Genomic DNA, 22,118 nt, shown 5'->3' with positions numbered 1-22,118 from the left:
AAAATCAAGGCATTTTGTAGGTTTTTTAGATGTTTTTCTTATGTTTACTTTTTGAAAAACAACAAGTTTGTAGAATTCTACCCTGTTTTTTCATGTGCCCAATTTTTGGTGGTCTACACATATTTGGATACTTTTGGGGTGGATAAAAATTAATGCATTTTGAGTGGTCTTAGGCGTTTTTTAGTTGTTGACTTTTGGGAAAACAGTTAGATTTGTAAGATTCTACCTTGATTTTTAAGACGCCAAATGTTCTGGCCCAGAAGTAACATTCTATACTCTACTAAAAAACAAATAAATTTTTTTAAGTGACATCGATTTTTTTGTTTTTTTTTTTTGAGGTTTTTGACTCAGTTTGGCAATTTTTCGGTCTAGTTACCTTAAAGTTTCCAAAATAATTGCGTGTTTGGACTAAAAATTTTGATATTTTAAAACTAATTTGACAAATGACACAAAATCAAATCAAAAACACTTAAACAAAAATCAAATTATTTTTTTTAATAAATTTTTAAACAAAATGATAAGCACCTTTTTTAAATAGCAAAGATTTTTTGGTAAATTATTTGTTTTTAATGTGCTAGATAAAACATTTTCGACCTAATTCAGCAATTTTTCGTTTTATTTTCATGTCTGGCGAATTCAACCTGTCGATAATCCAAATAATTGGTAATTCGAACGCTTTGATTGCGTGAAGTATTTCTATGATCCGAACTCTTGACCTCTGTAATTCTAAACGTTCTCAGACAACATAATTGTAACACTTAAAACAAAACAAATTAAATAATTAAACTTAAAAAATAATTCAAATTTTGTTTCTTTTTGTTCAAATTGTTCAGCAATTTAACTGTTAAGTGTTTTATGTTTCACTTTTTTTTAAACAAATAATGAAAAAACAAAATTCTATGAGTTCCTATAAATAAGTTCTGACCAATATTTTTTTCTTATAATTTTTTTTAGTACAGTTAAACTTCTGTGTGCTGAATTGAGTATGAGAAGATCAAACAAATGCGAAAAAGATCACTTAGTTTAAGTTTTCCTTATGAGAAATTGATATAAATTATTAATCACAGTATGCTTTGCTAATTTATGAGTCATTAATTAATCTAATTTACTACATACTTGTGTTTCCAATTTTTAAACCTGGTTTGTCGAATAAGGCAAGAAGTTCAGAATATGTTTCTATTGATATTTTTTATAGTCACAATCGTGAACGGTGTACAATTTTTCTCTTATTTTATTGATTTTCTTATTCTTCTTAACTAGTTTTATTACCTACTTATTCTAATTAACTCATAGAGTAAATTTTAGCAAAAAAATACAAAATAATAAGCAATTTTTTTAACTCTTTGTGCGATTTTTATTAAAACTTTAGTCTAGATTATCTTCCTAATCTGACTTGACTGCAAAAAAAAAATTAACAACTCCTTTTCACTTAAAAAAAATATTATTAAATGTGACTAAACACTGAAAAAGACAGTTTATGTATTGAAAGTTTTGACATTTATATTATAATTGAATTACTTGTAAGCATTAGAAAGATATTTCTGTATAAACCATTGGCTTACAGATACACATTATTATAATAGGGGTTGTTGATTACCTATTAGACATTACTCATTATTAACTGAATTAAAAAAAACCTATTTCAAAACTTCAATTTTCCTTACATTTTCGTAACGTTGAAATCAAAAAATTTCATGTATTTTGAAAATTTACGAAGTGTTCCTGGAACAAAAATGTTGGCCCCGTCCCAAATACCCGGAAATCATAAATTTTGCGCAAGTGTTTTCAGTTGCTAGCCCAGAACCCTGGTCACTCTCCCGGCCATTGTCCCCGCAAAACTGGAGCCCACCCTCATTTAAATTTTATAACGTCATTTCGCAAACTTTACAATGGCCTTGCAGTTTTGACAGCACTTTTTCCGGTTGACTTGCCGCGAAAGGGTGCGTTTTGGTTATTGTAGGTGTTGTGTTCGGGGGATTACCGGCTAAAGCAACAAAGCCGCTTTGTTCGGAGTCGTGCCGAAAGGCGCTCTCTGCGTTCAATTAACGAAATCAAGCGGAGATTTTATTTCTGGATTCGTTTCCACGTATTTTAATTTGGCCTCTCATCGTATAAAGTTTTGCAATTACTTGAAAAAGTTAAATTAGACCGCCTGTGGGGAAATTAGTTGAAACTTTCTGAATGTCTATCAAGAGTGGTTTTGGCCCAAAAAGTGGAAAAATGTTGGCGATCTCTTGCACAATTGTGTAGATAACGGGAGGTTCTTTATGTCCGTCACGTATTGTGAGCTGTTGGACCGGTGTCTGGTGACATAAGAGAGAGCATAAATCTCCGTGTAAAATCAGTAATGAGTATAGCCATGTGCAGGTCCGGCCCCACAATGAGTTAAATAATTCCTTAACCAAGGCATTTACGAGCGCCTTTTGTTGTGTAATGCCTTAGCTACCGGTCCTATTGTGTTTTTTGCTTTCCCTTTCAAAATTTTCCTTTTACGGGGCCATTTATAACCCCTTCGGTGACAGAAGTTGATCGTTGTCCGCTCCTACACCCCCGAATATTTAGTCCTTGCTGTAGGCCGTCAAGATTTTATTAATGATATGGCCACTGTCCACTTGGCGCCGGACAATAGGCCCTCAAGAACACCTCGATAATTATCGCTTAAACACCATTTAAAATTCTCGGAAACGTGATGCAACTCAAGGGCTGCTCCGCAGATGGATACACTTGGAGAAAAAATCTACAAGTGTGACGGCAACCAAGCGAAATTCGTGCTCGGTTAAGCCTTTACGGGACGAAATCTTTTAAGCCCCAAACACCGCTTTACAAAATGGATAAAGAAGTATTGATATGTGAGCTGAGCGAACCCTTTTAAGAGGTGTCCGATGGGGCATTCGAGTGCAATCGCCCGAGAACAACCAACCCCTTCACAAAAGAAACGCCTTCAAGCCGCTAACAAAAAAACCCATTTAAACGATATTTTTTGCCGCGTCCGCGGGGGGCAGCACCTCACCAAACCCAAAAAAAGCAAACTGTTCGTGACTCAATTACAATTAAGCCGTAATTTTGAGTGATAAGTGCGTAACAATCAATTAGACTATTTGTGTGCCAATTTCGTGTTAATTACCCCAAAATTAAAAATTTTGATTTTGGAAAAAACCAGTCGGTATGGTAGGTCGCACCATTGCCAGAAATTTCTAGGTTAGAATACCCAGTAAAAAACCAGGCTAGAATGGCAAATTTAGGCCGAATTGCCCTCCAACGTGTTTTTTTGAGCGGCCGAAGGCACCTAACGTGTGCCCCTATCGTTTCTTTGCGCCCCATTCGTAAAAAAACAGGTGAGGGAAAGTGGGGTTAGGTCAAAAAACTTGTGGAAATTTCCAATTATTTTGGCCCCAACGCAAATATTTATCAATTGGAATGTGTTTACAATTTAACAACGCCCGGTTTGTTGTTTGCCGGTAAGTGAGGTTATGTTTAGTTTCAGGAGCCGCGTTTTTTGTCCGTTGTACGAGCACAAGCCCCAATGCGAGTAAAGCGTCCGATGAGGAGCACCACTCGATTATCAAAGACACGGAAAAGCCGAAAGGCGAGCCCACCAAGCACGAATTCCAGGCCGAGACTAGAATGTTGCTTGATATAGTGGCAAGATTGCTGTATTCCGACAAGGAGGTGTTTGTCAGGGAGCTGATTTCGAACGCGAGTGACGCGTTAGAGAAGTTTAGGTATCTGACGGTGTTGGACCGTGAGGGCCTGCGGGACCCCAACCGGGTCCTGGAAATCCACATTTCGACCGATAAGCAGGCCCGGACTTTGACGATTCAAGACACCGGGATTGGCATGTCGAAGGAGGAGCTGATCGCGAATTTGGGCGTCATTGCACGGTCGGGCTCCAAAGCCTTTATCGAGCAACTCAAGTCGAAGGAACTGACCTCCGACAGTAGCAACAACATTATCGGGCAGTTCGGTGTGGGTTTTTACAGCGTTTTCATGGTGGCTGATAAAGTAGATGTCTACACGCGGTCCTCGATGGAGGACCAGGGCTACAAATGGAACTCTGACGGCACAGGCTCGTACCAAATCCAGGACGCTGAGGGGGTGCAGTGCGGCACGAAAATCGTGCTGCATTTGAAAACCGACTGTCGCGAGTTTTGCGACGAAACAACCGTCGAAAATGTCATAAATAAGTACAGCAATTTCATCGGAAGTCCCATTTATTTGAACGGGAAAAAAGCGAATATCGTGCAACCAGTGTGGTTGTCTGAGCCTAAAAGTGTGACGGTGCAGCAGCACAACGAGTTCTATCGCTTCATAAGTGGGAGTTATGACGTCCCGAGATATATACTACATTACAAAACGGATGTCCCATTGTCGATTCATGCCTTGTTGTATTTTCCCGAGGGAAAGCCAGGTTGGGTGAAATTGTAGAAAAAAATAGGTGTGTGATTAAGGGTTTTAGGGCTGTTTGAGATGTCGCGTGAGGTGGAGTCGGGGGTCGCCCTCTATACGAGAAAAGTTTTGATTAAAAATAAAACTGATAATATTCTCCCCAAGTGGCTAAGATTTGTTAAGGGGGTTGTTGATTCTGAAGACATTCCGTTGAATCTTAGCCGGGAGTTGCTGCAAAACAGCGCACTTATTAGGTACAGTATCGCCTCTATCCGGCTACCAATAATTTAAAGACAAGGGTATTTTGTGTAAATTTTATTTTTGTAAGGCTTATCAGCTTACGTAAATCACCTCGTATGTGATAGCAAAATATTTCTTTCTTTATTTATTTTTTTCAACCTAAAGAATCCTCTCAAACAAAGCTGTGTTATTTGAATCATCATGTATATCAGAAATTTTTCTGTATTTTTTTTTTTTTGTAAACAATTGGTTTAGACAATTAGAATCAAATTTGCCCACGGCATTTTTGGCAAAATTTTAGTATTTTAATATTCAGTATTTATACTTGTGTCTTAATAATTTCTGGAATAATTTTCTTCCTTAAAAAAAATTGATTTCGTTTTTTCAAGACCTCATTTATTAAAACTTGCTTTTATTTTTTTTTGTTGTCTACGAAGGACTATAAGTTAGGAGACGAAACTAGATACAAAATCGCACCCAAAAAAAATAGTACAGCAGTGTAAAATGAGGGCCCTTCCAGCGTTATACCGTCTCGGTGCCAAATCGTTTTAAATTAATTAAAATTCAACCAGTTCACTAATTACTTGGAAAAAAATGCACAAATGTTGAGCTTTGCATTCTCAATAGAGTGAGAAAAACTGAGGACTAAAATTTTCATGAGAAACATGAGAAAAAAATTATTTAAGATTTAAAATTTGCGCTTCGTTCCGTATTTTTCAAAACGCTGCGAATACGGTTAAAGAAACAAGAAAAATGTTCAGAAGAAAGTTGTAGAGAATTAAATTTGCTTTAAAAAAGTCAGCGAGACCATATCTTTATCTTCAACGGTTTAGGCTTTAAAGACGTTCAAAGATGCTCAAGTCGGGGAAAGTGAATTTATATCCAAACCGTTGAAGATGGAAATATGGTGTCGCGGACTTTTTTGTAGCAAATTTAATTCTCTACAACGTCGTTTTTTTCATTTTTTTGTATCTTTAACCGTTTTTGCAGCGTTTTAATAAATAGGTGACGGTGCCCAAAAAATTATCGCTTAGAATGATCAATTTGCGTTCTTTCTGCGAATACGGTTGAAGATACAAAAAAGTCAAAGGAACGACGTTGTAGAGAATTAAATTTTCTACAAGAAAGTCTGCGACACGATATGTCTATCTTCAACGGTTTAGGTATAAATTCATTTTCCAATACTTGACCATCGGCAAAATGATGGAAATCCATCGCTTGAGCGTCTTTGAATGACTTTGGGGCCTAAATGGTTGAAGATAGCGACATGGTCTCGCGGACTTTTTTAAAGAAAATTTAATTCTCTACAAGTTTCCTCTGAACATTTTTCTTGTATCTGTAACCGTATTCGCAGCGTTTTGAAAAATAGGGGCAGAGTGCAAATTGGTAAAACTTTGAAATTTTTTTAAATATAGTTCAAGATATAATTTTTGCACTATTTTGATCTCCGATTATTGAGAATTTGATTCTCTATCTGCCTGTATTTTTTTATTCACCTTGTGCTAACCGTTATTTAATTACAACAATTTTTATAAATTGATTGCTCTGAAAACGACGGTAATGGAACAAGTGCGCCTCTGGCGACATTAACGGAACTATCGGGGACGGGGACGTTTGATTTATACGTCATTTCATATCCTTATTTAACAATTAATATATTTAGAAAATTACAAAAAAATTAGATTATATAAATTTGCAGAAAACTCCGAGACGTCCTGACTAGCCGTGTCGTGAAGTTCCTCCTAGACCAACTTAACAAAAAACCAGACGAATACGAGAAGTTTTACGCCGACTATGGCCTTTTCATCAAAGAGGGCATTATAACAAACCCCATCCAAACCGAGAAAGTAAGTTACTCAAAAACCTCACTCGACGACTTATCCCCAACCGACTCATCATCACTCGGTAACCCCTCACTTCCCCCCTCCTCCTCACCCCCTCCCTCATGACTCGAATTATCGCTACTCTCACTCAAAATATCCTCCCCATCCAAGTCCCGATTCCGCAAATTCCCCATCCAGAACGCCGCCGAACACCCATTTGCCGCCAAAGCGGCCTTAACCCGGTACACCAGCGTCTCGAAAGTTAACCGAAACTGCGGCACGTGCGATATTAAACCAACGTCTTTAGTCGCTTTAGAATAGCAACACAAATGGTGCAAGAACCGTGCATTCGAATGCATGGTTTTGAAAATCTCAATCACAAGCTCCGACTTTGCTTTGAACTCAATTTCCAAGATTGGGATTCCATGCGTGAGAAAAAGCTTCAAAATCGCGGTGGACTTCTTAAGGCAATAGACCAGGTTCGGTTTGGTTTTCTGTGCCTTGGCCACCGCCATCAAGCCTTGCATTGTGAGGGCAATAGTGCGCCAGGTCGCCACATGTTGCGCATTCGTCTCGCTTTTGACACGATCGTGCAAACAGGCCCATAAATTGCGGTAGAAAACGAAAAAGTTGGTCTTAGTCACACTTTTGAGCATCTCCAACGGTTCACTCTTAGTGAGACCTGGGGCTTGCTCCTGGACCGTACCAACAATCCCACACAGGGTTTTAACACTAGCACTGCTCAGATATGAGCGGACTAGAACATCAATATTTGACGAACTGTAATTATCCCACTGTTTCTCAAGCAATTCTCTCGCAGTTTTGGCGATTTTTGTCCGTACTATGCCCACCGGAGTGATACTATGGAGGGCTTCCATTGTTTGAATCAAGTGGACTGCGTGTGTTAGACACGTGCAAAATTGCGTCAAGTCGGCTAGTTGTTCCACCAGTTCGGTGACGAGGTGATTGGCCGAGTGCAGCTCACTGTCACCCGAACGGAACGCCTTGATGATGTCTTTAACTAGGACGAGACGTTTGGCGTGTTGTAAGCCGGGCCAATTAAAAATCAAACACAAACATTCCACAACCAATCCGAAGGTGGCTTTCGCCTCGTCATTGGTGTGACATTCGGGCAAAACCGCCGTCAAGTGTCGCTTGATGTGCGGAAGGGTTTTAACCGAATCGGTTATCACATGCAAGGGGCTGACCGCCCCCAAGTGTGACAAACCGAGGTCGCCCCCTTTCGTCACAAGTGACAGCTTGCGCACGTAATCCCCCAAAATGAAGTTCAGTTGTTTCACGCTCAGGCTAACTTGATGTGTTGCCTCGAGAGGGTATTTGAGGAGTGTCACTAGATCGGTGTCCATTTCCCGGAAGGTTGTGTCAAGGACAGTTTCCCGTTCCCGGTTGGTTTTTTTCAGTTTTTTGGGGATTGAGTCAAGTGACTCGGAAAACAGTTGTTCCAACTCGATCAAATGATCGATTCTTTGGAGCACTTTGCGTCTCAATTTCTCACGTTTCTGGAGGACGAAACCACTAATTATCTCCCGGAACCAGTTGATACAGTGCAAAAGACAGTCGGTTGTTTGCAATTGTTTTGGCAGAATGACCCCACAGCCTAGCAAGGCATCGATCGTGTCCAAGTCGCCGTTTTGTTGCCGAAAGTGCACCAAACGCAACAGTCGGAAATGGGGCGCTAGGGCAACGATCGAGTGTTTGCCCGGCCTGAGGGTTAATTCAGCAATGTTGATTGAAATTGGCGCATCCATTTCTTCGTCACCATTCAGATCATATTGTTTGGTCACTTCCAAATCACCAATTGTTGTGTCGCTTGTTTCCGTGATGTAGAAATTCTGGAAGTCGGTGGTTATGCGTTCGTGGAGCCAGGCCAGGAAGCGCTTATCTAACCCATCACTATTGGAAATCATTGCTGCCAACTGGTCGTAATACAGACTGACTAGATCAGGCGTATTAACCGTGGAGCTCTGAACCACAGTGAGTAAGTTAGCTGCGTCCTTCGCCCCACCTGTCAATTGTCCAATACTGGCAATTGACTCCTCGGACAACACATCACTTTGGTCACCACTAACACTAGCTATGTTCTTGGCCAAAACCACGGCCGATATGATGCCGCGTTCTTTGGCAGTTTGTTTAAAGTTGGACAATTGTTTGCGCACCAACATGTGTATTTCCTCGCGTAGGCCGATCAAAGAATCATCCGAACACGTCACTTTGCACAAAATCTCAAACACGAGCTTAATGTCCTTCAGTTCGAACGAATCAATCTCCAGGAGACGCATCAAAATCGTGGCATGGTTTGGTGCTTGGAGGATTTGGGGAACCAAGTCATTGACAATGTTGAGGACCGCTGTCTTATTGTCAGTGCAGCCAACCAAGACGATCAGATTTTCCAGCACTTCCTGGCGGTAGATCCGAACGGTGCGCTTGTGTGTGAAGAGGAGTTTGAAGAGTGTCGATGCAAATTCCACGATTGTTGGAGCGGTTGACGTGCGTAGGAGACTTGACCCGACTTCGCAAAACGTACCAAAATAGTCGCGGAACACTTGTTGGGGGAAATCCCGGGCGAAAAGTTGCTCCACTTGGAGTGACTTGAACTGGCCGTCTTTGATTTTTTTGCGAATTGTGCTTTCAATGGTCCGTTTTTTGCGGGCATGTAGCATGGACAAGAGTAGCAAGTCGATGTATTTGTGGTCTTTCGTGTTTGCAATGAGACTTAACCACGCTTCGGAGACTGGTTTCAAATTCGCCCATTTTTGTAGTTTTGTGAAAATGGAGATTTTTGATTCGGCGTCTTCATCACGTGACATGATGTCGTTTAAAGCGTCCCGGAGCTTGGGCAAAATTCCGGGTAAAGTCTTGCTGGTGCAGTCGGTTAGTAAAAAGTCCAAATACACTGGGAATAGTTTGGTGGCCAACATTTTGGACAAGATGTGGTCTTGTACGTGCGTACGCATGTCGGGGGTTAGGTTTAAAGCGTTCAGACAGTCGATTATGGGCCCGGAGATGTTGGTATTGTCGAGCATTTTGGCGAGTTCTTTGACGACTGTGTGGTGTTCGCTGTCGGGGATTATGTCGGGGATGGAGTGGAGGAGTTCGAGTTGGGCGCCGTAGGGAGCTATGTCGATGATGTCGAGGAGTTTGGTTGTGAGCGTTTCGGGAGTTTTGATGTAGGGGAGGTAGGGGAGTTGTTTGAGGAGGAGACGGAGGTGACCTGGGTCGAAGGTGTCCACGGCTGTGGTCGTGGTGAGCTCGTTGAGGACGATTTCCACGATGGGTGGCTGGAGGGAGCGCACCTTCAGGAATATCCTGGAAAAAATTTAAATTGCAAAAAAAAAATCGTGGCACATTATTATCACAAATTAACCAAAACACAATTATTTTGAGAAAAATTGAATTTTTGTTTTTCTCGAAAGTTTTATTTTGCCATTTAAGGTAAAAACGTTCCTAATTTTGCGTTCGAAACATTTGGTCAAAACTAAATTACACACAAAAATAATCTAAAGGACGTATCTATTGCGTCAAAAAAGCTTTAAAATACGTTAAAGTAATTTTTCAATAAAGCATTTACTGAAAATAAAACAATTTGTAACAAAAATTAAAAAAAAACACTCAAAAAGTCTAAGGCCCTTTTGTCGCCAACGTTTTGCCACTATATTATTTTGATGTAATATTGCTTCTTGAGTGTTTTCGTTATTTTTCAATCAGAAATTCAATTGTTTCAAATAATTTTGTCAAAAAATCCATCGCAAATTTTCTTGGAAACGTTTCTTTTTTTCCGTTTTCGTCCGTTAAGAAAAATCGGTATTTGTTCATCACATTTAGATTAAAAGAAAAGCGCTTTCGAGTTCTTTTTGAGCTAAAAATCTAGTTTTTTTACGATATTTTAATAAAACGGATCTAAAAATCACTTAATTTTGAAAAATTGCAATGTTTTTGCCCTTTTCGGGCAATTTAGCCCTTTTTTAAGGCCAGAAATTACTCGTAAGTTCCATTTTTGAAGAACTTGGACGTTTTTGAGTAAAGAATTCAATTTTTTTCGTGAGAATTTGCTAAATATTACAGATTATACTATTACTATTATTACTGTATTCAAGGACTTTTATCAAATATTTCGAAAAATCGTGTTAATTTTTTTCGAATTTTAGAGTTAAGTAATAGCTACTTAATGACACCTAAAAAACTTAATTATTTCGAAGAATTTTGTCAAATAATACAAATATCTTTTGCTTTTGAGCTAAAAATCTAGGGTTTTTTTGACGAATTTTAATAAAATGGTTCAAAAAAAATCACTCAATTTTGAAAAAATTGCATTGTTTTTGCCCTTTTTTAGGAGGCATTTTAGCCCCTTTTTAAAGCCAGAAATTACTCGTAAGTTCCATTTTTCACGAACTTGGACGTTTTTGAGTAAAGAATTCAATTTTTTTCGTGAGAATTTGCTAAATATTACAGATTATACTATTACTATTATTACTGTATTCAAGGACTTTTATCAAAATATTTCGAAAAATCGTATTAATTTTTCTTTTTCGAATTGTAGAGTTAAGTAGTAGCTACTTAATGACACCTAAAAACTCAATTATTTCGAAGAATTTTGTCAAATAATACAAATATCTTTTGCTTTTGAGCTAAAAATCTAGGTTTTTTTGAGGTATTTTAATAAAACAGTTCAAAAAATCACTCAATTTTGAAAAAATTGCATTGTTTTTGCCCTTTTTGGGCATTTTAAAGTCAGAAATTACTCGTAGGTTCCATTTTTCAAGAACTTTAAGTTAAGAATTCATTTTTTTCGTGAGAATTTATTTAGAAATAATACAAATATCGTTTATTAAAAAAAAACAATCAATTTCATAATTTTTAGTGAAGATCTCGATTCATGACGTAAAATATAATACGCTATTATCAACGACTTATATTATTATTTATTACACTTATAATTAAGTGAAAAAATAGTGTAATTATGATACGGTGAGAGTAAATAATTATTATATCCACACACTGGCAAGTTCACATGACCCGCCAATTTCTATTATTTTCCCAAGGCCACTTGACTATCAAATTTTTCTAATTGAATTAACGCCATTTCAAGGCTTTTTCGCCAAAACTGGGTTAAAACAACGTGCACCTGACAAGTGTCAACACCTTACAAATTTATAACTTCGTCAAGTGCATTAACCTTGTCATAAATCACATTTCCTTACCGAAATAGACTGTCTTGTGGCACTTCCATCGCCCCAAAATCCTCACAACTCTCACCCCCACTGCGCCTCATCCGAAAAACAGTGGGCAGTAAAGCCTTCTTCAAATATTTCTCCTTCCTGATCAAAATATTAAAACCCTTGATGAATCTCTCAACATTATCGCCTGAGACACCCTCCTGAATCGCCCTTTCAACATCTCGCACAACCAGTGCCTGCTCCTGCGTCAAAATATTGGGCTCATCGCCCGAAGCCAATTTTATGCCGCTGTCTCGTACAATTTGCTTGAAATATTCAGTGAGGGGGTTTTTGTTGATTTGCGTCATTTTTCAGGAAAAACGTCTCAAATATCTCACACTTTTCCCTCCAAAACTCACACCTGTCACACTGACATAGGGGAAAACTAAAGTCACTATAATTTCAGGAAGATTGCGCCAAATTGCTCCTGTTTGAATCCTCGCACAAGAAACAAGGCGAAAAAAGTCTCCCTTAGCGAATACACGGAACGGGCTAAAGACTCCCGCACGATTTTTTACCTCGCCGCCCCCAGGTTAATAATTCAAAGTTAATTCCCCAGAAAAAATAATTTTTGTAGTCGGAGCTTGGCTGAAGCCTCCCCTTATTATGAATCGCTCAAGAGCAAACACCAGGAGGTGCTGTTCTGTTACGAGCCCTACGACGAGCTCGTCCTAATGCAGTTGCAGCAGTTCAAGGGCTTTAAATTAGTTTCGGTGGAGAAGGACATGAGGGATGATAAGGCGGCCAATGATCTCAGTAATTTAGGTACAATTTTTTAGTATAGTTTGCGGTTTTGTCACAATTTTTGTGTAGGTGAGGACAGTTTGAAGCGTAGCGAAGTGAACGAGTTGTCCGAATGGATCAAGAGTAAGCTCTCGGGGAAGGCAGTTGATGTGAACGCGACCACGAGACTTGAAAACCACCCCTGTGTGGTGACAGTCGAGGAAATGGCAGCTGCGAGACACTTCATAAGGACGCAGAGCCACCAGTTGTCGGAAGACAGGCGCTACGCGATTTTGCAACCCAAGTTCGAGATTAACCCAAGGTTGGGGGGCTGAAGGTCAAGCCTTTGTTCCAACGCTATTTTTCAGGCATCCAATTATCAAAAAGCTGCACAAATTAATGACAAGTGATCCACACTTGGCTGAACTTTTGGCTAATCAGGTAAGCGTTATCAGGTGACGCAAACGGATTAAGCCACTTGAGATATCATTTGCAGTTATTTGCCAATTCTATGGTGGGCGCTGGCCTGGTGGAGGACCCCCGAGTACTACTGACGTCCATAAATGCGCTTTTGACCAAGGCATTAGAGAAGCATTGAGACGCATTCCAGTTTTTTGTATTCAGTGTTAAATAAATCGAGTAAATAAGCTTGCTGATTGAGGCGGAATGACGCACGGTCTTATCGAATGATCGATTTTTCAATCAAACAATCATTTTAGGGACACATTAAGTTGAAATACTAGCTACAAAGGTGAATAAGCTCTTGCTTTTATTTGATAGCAAGCTTAAAACACTGACCAACTTTTTAATAAAATTTCTAAACTGTAGGTTTTTTCCAGAATTTCTTTTGCTTTTTGTTATTTTCTTCTTGCTTCATTTTCTAGTTATTTTAAATTTTAGTAAAGTCGTTGTTTTGTTTAATGAGTTGTTTTTAAATTGAAATAAAGACGGCTTGTTGTTATTAATTTTTTGAAGTGAATAAAAGTTGACATTTTAGCGAAATCTTAAAAAAATCATATCTTCCTTATTATTAAAGATACACATTTGAAACAAAGACATTATACTGGCACTTTTTTACAGAGAATTGAATAATGTTATCAGCGATTTTTTTTAATCATTCGTTTGGCTGTAATAACGTAAAGTTGCATTTGTTTAAATGAGAATCATAGTTGGCTATGACATTTTCGAAAAGCTTATTTTTTTCTGAACTCAAAACAATATAAATATAGTTTGATATTTTTATAAATTTTTGATAAAAAATATATTTAAAATATTTGAAGTTGGCCATGGAAAAATTATTTCACATAAAAAGTGTGAATAATCTAGAAATTTTGTGAACGGTTATTAAAGTAAAAAATGTGAAATTATAAATTATTAATTAGTTGCAAAGGTGAATAAGCTCTTGCTTTTATTTGATATCAAGTTTAAAACACTGTCATTTGCTTAAAGAAAAACTCGGGGTGAACAACTTTTCAATAAAATAAGAGCACATTTTTCTAAATTGTAGGTTTTTTCGAGAATTCTTTTTGCTTTTTGTTATTTTCTTCTTGCTTCATTTTCTAGTATTTTTCTTCTGTTATTTTAGATTTTAGTAAAGTCGTTTATTATTTAATCATTTGTTTTATTTAATGAGTTGATTTTAAATTGAAATAAAGACGGCTATGAAGTGAATAAATAGTTGATAACAACTAATTTTTATAGAAAAAGCGACGTTATAAGTTATGACTTTTAAAAGGGATGCTTCGTTCGTTTCTACTGAACTTTCTACTGAATATTATTTTTGTCGAAATCACCACTTTACATCATATAAAAAAATTGTCTTAGAAAACTAGTATTTATTTTTTGACTGGCAATAAAACTTGCAACTCCCTGTATATCGCCCTAGCATGAACATTTTCATTTACCCTTCCTGTGACTTCCTGTAGAGTAAATTCTCAAGGGAAAAAGAGCAACAAGATGGTTTTACTTACATTTTACATTATTTCAAGCAATAAACCGTACAAAATAGTTAAATACTGATAATTTTCCCACAACCCGACCATCCCTTTTCACGTGACTGGAAGTTGGTGAGTTGGTGTTTGAATTTGGCGCCTTGTGTCGCGTGCTTCTTTAGCGGAAAAGATGGCTGTCATGTGACAACTCTGTGCTGTTTTTTGGCAATTTGGGGGCGTCCTAGCGGGGCTTCGCCCCCGAGTCGGCCCCAAAATAGCGTTCGGTGAATTGTGCAAAGTGTCTGGGGTGCCCTTTGTCCCTAAAACGCCAACCTCCCGTGTTCATAACCCCCGAGTCGACGTGTAGTGAAAGTGACATCACAAGATAATCAACATTGTCGCGTCGTGATTGGCCGTTGGACGACCTTGAGCGCCGTCTCGGCCAATCAGCGTGCGGTGTTTACCCGCACTCCACCTGAAAATTTCTAATCGTCATATGACCCATTCCTGCTGTGGCAGTGTGTAAGCCATATTTGTCAGTGGGTTCGCTGGTTTAGTTGCGTGTTGTGTGCTCGTACTCCATTCCGACCTGTAAATACTCCACCTTACACAAAAATGTCAGGCATCAGTGAAGAGAATCCCGTCTACGGCCCCTTTTTCGGCGTCATGGGAGCGGCAGCCGCGATTATTTTCAGTTGTAAGTAGCCCTCTTGCCTGGTATCGATTTTGTCGGCGGGTCCGTCGGCGGCCACACGCCCTCGGCCCAGCTCGAAGCGCTGTTCGCAGGGCGCACGGCAGCCCCTTGGGCCGCGCAATGGGGGCCCCCAGGAACAGGTGGGCGGTGGGCACCTGAGGACATGTGACGCCGTCACGTGAATTCATTTACAACTTACATAACCTACAAGTTAGCCCCGAAAATCAAACCCAAACATTACTCATCGGGTCGCCTACGAAAATAAATAACAATCAGACAAAACGCTGGCTAAGCGCCAATCAAGGCGGCCGGGGCTGGAGGGGCTCGCCGCCCCTCGAGCCGCCATCTTTAAAGCCCTGATTAGATAAGGCACGAGTCATGTGATCCAATGCACAAAATTGAGGAAATTGCTTGAATAAAATTGTAAATTGTTGGCTTGGAATTCCTGATAGGTGGCGAAGACAAAGTCACATGACGGTGACGTCGCCTCGTCACAGGTGACTACAAATTGGCGAATAAAAAATATATGAAACAAAACATTGTAGCGACAGATGGCGACTACGATATAACGATTTTATCTCGTCATTCAAGCAAGCCATACTTTTGTTGATTTTTGTATAAAGTTACATCAAGTGGGGTCTTAATCTTATCACTTGATGTGTCATATGACCGCCGTTTTTACACCTAAGTATCAGTCCTTATTAATGAAACAAATATTGCGAGTTATGCAATTATCGCAACACCTCTGGTAAGACACAGACGGATTGTGATTGAGGTCATGTGTGCAATTATGCGTACCTTGAATGAAAGAAAATTATCGAATGAGTGTCATTGTCAAGAGTAAATTCAGTTGGCCGTGGAAAATAGTCAAGTCACGTGACATTCAGTTGTCAAAATGATTTGGCAACAATGCAGGGAATTCTCACAAAATTTTAGTTAATGTTATCCGATTTCTTGGTAAAATGTTTCACTGATAAAATTTTTAGATAATGTTCTGGGTACAAATACGATCAAATTAAAGAAATAAAATCCCGTACTAGTTTTTTTCAGAGTATCTAATAATGTTATCAGCGATTTTTTTTAATCATTCGTTTAGCTGTAATAACATAAAGTTGTATTTTTTTAAATGAGAATCATAATTGGCTATGACATTTTCGAAAAGCTTATTTTTTTCTGAACTCAAAACAATATAAATACAGTTTGATATTTTTATATACTTTTGATAGAAAATAGTTGGCCATGGAAATATTATTTCGCATAAATGGTGTGAATAATCTAGAAATTTTGTGAACGGTTATTAAAGTAAAAAATGTGAAATTATAAAAATAAGTTAAAGTTATTTTCAATTGAACAAATATACGAGCGTCGCAGATTTTAATTACATAAAAAATGTGCAGAAAATTGCAAACAATGTGTCACTACCACTTGATGCCACTTTTTTATGATTTAGTGCAATGGAGGTGACGTTGATAATGTTGTGTATTTTTTTACCGCAGATGGAATTTGATTTTGGTGTTTGGATTGACATTTTTTTGTAAAATAAAATTTTATTGATACGCAATCATACAATTAATAAGATTTTTCTTCGTCCGACATTTCATGTTTAAAATTGGAAAATAAAATGACAACGTAAGCTTGCCATTTTAAATATAAAAACAAATAATTTTTATTAATTGCAAAAATTTGATCTAATAAAAATTTATTATGCTGTTTTTGAATTAATTAGGGTTTAAAAAATCATTAAATTATAAACACTTGTTGGGTAATACAATTTTCAAAGTTTTAATTAAAAATCCAAAACAAAAAATTTTTCATGGCCTACTATAAAGAAAAAGCGAAATGTTTAAAATTAAAAATGTTTTAAAATTAATGTATTACACAAATAGACATATCAAATCAGAAAAAAAAAATCTTTTTGAAAATGTCATAGCCAACCATGATTCCTATTTAAAAAAATTCAACTTTGTTATTACAATTAAACGAATGGTTGAAAAAAATCGCTGATAACATTATTAGATTCTCTGAAAAAAGTGCCTGTAGAGCACCCTGTACACAATTTTTTTGCATCGTTTGAATTTTATTTTCTTATAGAAATTATTTGGCAAAGCAAAATTTTTGAGAATTGGCTTTAGGTTTAGTTTATAAGATTTGATTTTATCTTGCTTGAAATAGGCTCGACCTTAGCCAAAAGCGTGTTTATTTTCCGTAAAAACGTGTCCAATTTATTGCCAAATCCGCGACTGTGACGTCACATTTTTAATATTTTTTTGTCCAATACCAGGCTCGAGTATTTCCGGGTCGTATCAACGTAATTACCACAATTTTTCTCTCATTTGTAAGAGAGAGACTCGTAGACTAAACTAAATTTAAACTCGTTTATCCTTCACGATTTTAAAAAGCCAGCTGATGCGCTATTTCGGACTTGAATTAAATTAAATTAATTTTTTTTTTGTTTTTTTCAGCACTGGGAGCAGCCTATGGCACAGCAAAATCAGGCACCGGAATAGCAGCGATGTCTGTGATGAGGCCAGAACTTATTATGAAATCTATTATCCCCGTTGTCATGGCGGGTATTATTGCCATTTATGGTCTAGTTATTGCTGTTCTTATCGCTGGAGGTATCGACTCTGCCGCCAATAACTACTCGTTGTACAAGTAAGTTTCAGCGAGATTTTTTGGTACAAATCGGTGAAACTCGGAAAAATACAAAGTTTATCATCCAGTTCACACACCCCAATTGGCGCGAATTTTTAACCTAGTTTTTATGTCCCATTTTCCATTTCGTTGATTCCTTCTTCATTTTTAAATCATTTACAAGATTATAACAATTAATTTTTTTAGCAAAATTTGTTTTTTTTAATAATTTCAATAAACATTATTAAAACTTTATGAAGAATCATTGACACATTATCGTATTCAACGAGTTTGTAAAAGTTTGAAACAAAGGATTTTTTATTTATTTATTTTTTGAAATACTTTGTAGATTTGTAAGAAATGTGTTAATTTCATTAAAGTACCTCAATACCTGAGCAAATTCTCCCACAAAATATTGGTATTAATTTCAGGTGATTTAATTAAATTAATCAAAACTAAGGATATGATAGGACGTACAAATAAAACGTCCGCGTCCTCGATAGTTCCGTTAATGTCGCCAGAGGCGCCCTTGTTCCATTACCGTCTGTTTTCAGAGCAATCAATTTATAAAAATTGTTGTAATTAAATAACGGTTAGCACAAGGCGAATAAAAAAATACAGGTAGATAGAGCATCAAATTCTCAATAATAGGAGATAAAAATAGTGCAAAAATAACATCTTAAACTATATTTAAAAAAATTCAAAGTTTTACCAATTTGCACTCTGCCCCATATTTTTCAAAACGCTGCGAATACGGTTACAGATACAAGAAAAATGTTCAGAGGAAAGTTGTAGAGAATTAAATTTTCTTTAAAAAAGTCCGCGAGACCATATTTCCATCTTCAACGGTTTGGGTATAAATTCACTTTCCCCGACATGACCACCTGTAAAATGGTGGAAATCCGTCGCTTGAGCATCTTTGAACGTCTTTAAAACCTAAACCGTTGAAGATAAAGTTATAGTCTCGCTAACTTTTTTAAAGGAAATTTAATTCTCTACAACTTTCTTCTAAACATTTTTCTTGTATCTGTAACCGTATTCGCAGCGTTTTGCAAAATACGGAACGAAGCGCAAATTTTAAATTTTAAATAATTTTTTTCTCATGTTTCTCATGAAAATTTTAGTCGTCAGTTTTTCTCAGTCTGTTGAGAATGCAAAGCTCAACATTTGTGCATTTTTTTCCAAGTAACTAGTGAACTGCTTGAATTTAAATTAATTTAAAACGATTTGACACACGATTTGAGGCGCCCTCATTTTTTCTTTGCCGTACTACATCTTTGGGTGCGATTTTGTATTTTTGTCTCCTAACTTATAGTCCTCCGTAGGTGCAAAAAATACAAATTCCAGGTTTCAGATTTTAAAAAATTAACAAGTATTATTACCAACTTTATTGTGATATTTAAATTAATTAATAAAAAATGGTATATTAATTTTTAATTTAATTTAATATTTCAAAAATACACCACAGTTAATATACACATTTAATAAAATACACTTGTATACGTTATTCCTATTTACTTCTCTGCTTTTCATTATACTAATGAGACTGACTTTTTAATCATCATTTGTTTATGTAAGTTTCGATTTCTTAATAAATGTTTTTAAAATGTTTTGAAAGCCACTAATTAGCTTTTTAGTACTGTTGTAAACTTTTTAGTTGTTGTAGTTAACAAATTATTACATGTTATTCGGAAGTAAAATTACCGTTGAGCTAGGTCGAAAACAGTAACTATAAATGGCGGGAAAATGTTTATTCGGATATTTTGAGCGTTGTACGAATTTTGGGGCTTCACAATTATTCCATTGCTTATGCGGAATGACTATTGTATCTTTGATGCAAGAAACTTATGTTGACAAATGAGAGATGACGAGGAAAACACGAATAACGAATGACTGTTTGGTTCACTTTCTTTATTGGAAAATTATTACAAAGACATTGAAAAGCCCACCTTTTGGCATAATTTACGTTTAAATGTATCAGCAGTTGTTAATCTTTATTCTAGTTTTGTAGATTTACCGCAGCATTTCATGATTTTTTCAGTGGAAAATTCTAACCTAAAATTCATAACACTTCACTAATTTATTGGTTTCTTGAGCCAAACTTTGTGTTCGCTGTGATCCATTACTTATAATCTTTAATTAGACAACTGTTTGATAACACTTTGTGATCAAAATTTAAATATTTTTCACTTTTTATCCACTTTCAAGTTCCAACAATAAACACTTTATACCACGAAAAACTACAGAACCAAAGTCAACGCTAGTATTTACCACCACGTACTTTTAAAGTAATTCTTTCTATTGTAAGTAATTAACACTATGGACGCAAAATTGTTGAACAATTCATTAAATGTCAGTTAAATGTGGCATTACCAAAATTTCTTTACTGTTTTCGACATAGTTCAAAAGTCATCACCAGAGGGCGTCTAGTTAATTTTATTTCCGAATACATCAATAAATTTCTGTTTTTCACAAACAATTATCATGTGTTCTATTAATAGACGGTACGAATAGACGGTAATCAAGTTACTAGTGGTAGTAAAAGAGTTTCAAAGATTTTTAAATTGGTGTTGAATGTTGTAATTTTTTGCAGAGGTTTCGTGCATTTGGGTGCCGGACTTTCGGTGGGTTTCTCCGGTTTGGCGGCCGGTTTCGCCATTGGCATTGTGGGCGACGCCGGTGTGAGAGGAACGGCGCAACAACCTCGTCTCTTCGTCGGAATGATCCTCATCCTCATTTTCGCTGAAGTCTTGGGTCTTTACGGCCTTATCGTAGCCATCTACCTCTACACAAAATAAGTTATTCGTTTTTTAAGTGTAAAACAAAGTAATCATCCTCTAAAACCAGTCCCCACAATCCCCCCTCCCCTTCTCCCCCCACCACCGCCAACTATGATAAACAATCCCCATTTTTCGAAAGTTACACAATCTTTTGTTTTTAATGTTTATTGTATAAAATGATGTATAAAACCGTGTTGTAAGCTTTGGTAATGAATTTGACGGGCGAGTGATATTGGTGTAAATATTTTATCGTGATGGAACGCGTATTGCAAATGCGGGTTTTGTCATTGTAAATAATTTCGAGTGGGGCCGCGGCCGCCAGCACTGACTGTCATCTTCATGGGGCTTACGCCTTGATAAATTAATTATTGTATAGTTATTAGTAGTCTGTTAGGTTATCATTTCGTAATATGCGATTAAGGGTCTACGAGCTCTAAGTATTCAAGTTATAAAATAAAGTTACAAAAGTAGCACAATATTTTTAATTTCATGATGTATTACGTAATTACTGATTTCTCCTTGTCTGCAGTAGCGTCGTGTCCATGATTACATTTTGTTCGCAATTCGACATATCATCAACTTTGTTAAATTGACCGTTCCTTAGAGTACAGTTCAGATTTTGCTCATTGTTTCGCTGTTTAATCGTTTGTCTTTCCATGCGTTCAGGTGCAGCAAACAACCTTAAATTCAACAAAGTTGTTGTAAATAACGGCAACATTATCTATGTATCGATCGATGGTTTGGTGTCCATAGTATATACGTGTTAGCCTTCTGTAGTTTAGCTTTCCGGCGCTGGGGGGCGCGACCACAACGCGCGTTGTGGCCGCGCCCCTGCGTCCTAATCTAAGAATGTTTAGTATTTTTTCTCGTGGTGATCAAGCACTTAGAACGGCTCTGTTGTACGAAGGGAACAGCAAAATTATCATTGTGTTGAAAATAAATAATTTGTACATTCCATTACAATTTCTGTTTTGTGAAATTTGTTTTATTTTGTGTCCGCTTTAGTCTTGTTTATGTACAGTTTTAACGAAATATACTGCTTCGATTTATAAGCCAGCTGTTTAATCGTCGTCGATTTGGCCTAAGCTTGTAGATTTTTCAAAAACGAAACACAAACTTATATCAATGTAGTCCCGTTATGCTGAAGTGATCTTTTCTTTGTGTTTATGAGAATACAAGATATTTTGTTAATGTTTAAAACTGTTTATTTTTACACCTGGACCTTATCAGTTCAACGGACAACCAATGCGCGTCACTCGGCTATCGATTGTCATTTGTTTCATTTATTATTACGTCAGTGTGTACTTATCGAGTGCAATAGAACACAACCAGGCTATGTTTTAAGTTCACATGTATAAATTTGTTTTAGAAAAAATAAAGTAACGATTATTATCACCGAGCACTTTGATCTTTCATTGCCGAATCGGTAACCAAATTTTATTTCGCTAAAGTTGCTATTACAAATGTAAAAGATTACGAAAAAAAATTGTAATAATGAGCCTGAAAAAATTTTTGAAGCAACCAACATTACAAACTATATAATTGCAATAATTCAGCTAAAACGCAAATACTTTTAGTTCAAAAGTTGGCGAATTAGCTCGAGAAAAAATTTTCTTCCACTTTTTTTTCAATTTAATTCTCTAATTTTTTACCAGATTTCATCAAAAGATACC

General features: G+C 36.9%; 3 protein-coding genes and 1 non-coding gene across 5 annotated transcripts; 2 read left to right on the top strand and 2 right to left on the bottom strand.

Moving 5' to 3' along the window:
* The first annotated feature begins 2,996 nt into the window (after positions 1-2,996).
* LOC656408 (heat shock protein 75 kDa, mitochondrial) lies at positions 2,997-13,233 on the top strand. The gene is given in 10 exon segments (XM_064358054.1): positions 2,997-3,335; positions 3,479-4,408; positions 4,457-4,640; positions 6,326-6,473; positions 12,090-12,124; positions 12,126-12,215; positions 12,261-12,448; positions 12,497-12,728; positions 12,775-12,847; positions 12,903-13,233. Coding segments are annotated over 10 exon segments (2,088 nt in total). The 5' UTR covers positions 2,997-3,229; the 3' UTR covers positions 13,005-13,233.
* On the bottom strand, positions 6,265-14,683 carry LOC100141736 (Fanconi anemia group D2 protein). Of its 2 annotated transcripts, none has more exons than XM_064358047.1 (2): positions 14,377-14,683; positions 6,265-9,776 (listed from the first exon to the last, which is right to left on the bottom strand). In XM_064358047.1, coding segments are annotated over exons 1-2 (3,300 nt in total). In that variant the 5' UTR covers positions 14,379-14,683; the 3' UTR covers positions 6,265-6,478. The 2 variants fall into 2 exon arrangements, with proteins under 2 accessions (XP_064214117.1, XP_015839667.2); XM_015984181.2 differs by lacking the exon at positions 14,377-14,683 and adding an exon at positions 11,669-12,090.
* Positions 14,684-14,898: 215 nt separating this feature from the next.
* On the top strand, positions 14,899-21,847 carry Vha16-1 (Vacuolar H[+] ATPase 16kD subunit 1). Its single transcript, XM_962866.5, has 3 exons — positions 14,899-15,034; positions 17,494-17,686; positions 20,259-21,847. The coding sequence occupies exons 1-3, from the start codon at positions 14,953-14,955 to the stop codon at positions 20,461-20,463; spliced, it is 480 nt and encodes a 159-aa protein (XP_967959.1). The 5' UTR covers positions 14,899-14,952; the 3' UTR covers positions 20,464-21,847.
* Mir3802 (microRNA mir-3802) lies at positions 15,548-15,666 on the bottom strand. The gene has a single exon (NR_038616.1). It is a non-coding gene; the product is annotated as a microRNA mir-3802 (primary transcript).
* Positions 21,848-22,118: the final 271 nt, after the last annotated feature.

Source organism: Tribolium castaneum, chromosome 7, assembly GCF_031307605.1.
Source record: "Tribolium castaneum strain GA2 chromosome 7, icTriCast1.1, whole genome shotgun sequence".
Lineage (NCBI taxonomy): Eukaryota > Metazoa > Arthropoda > Insecta > Coleoptera > Tenebrionidae > Tribolium > Tribolium castaneum.
This window is presented reverse-complemented; position numbering and strand designations above follow the sequence as displayed.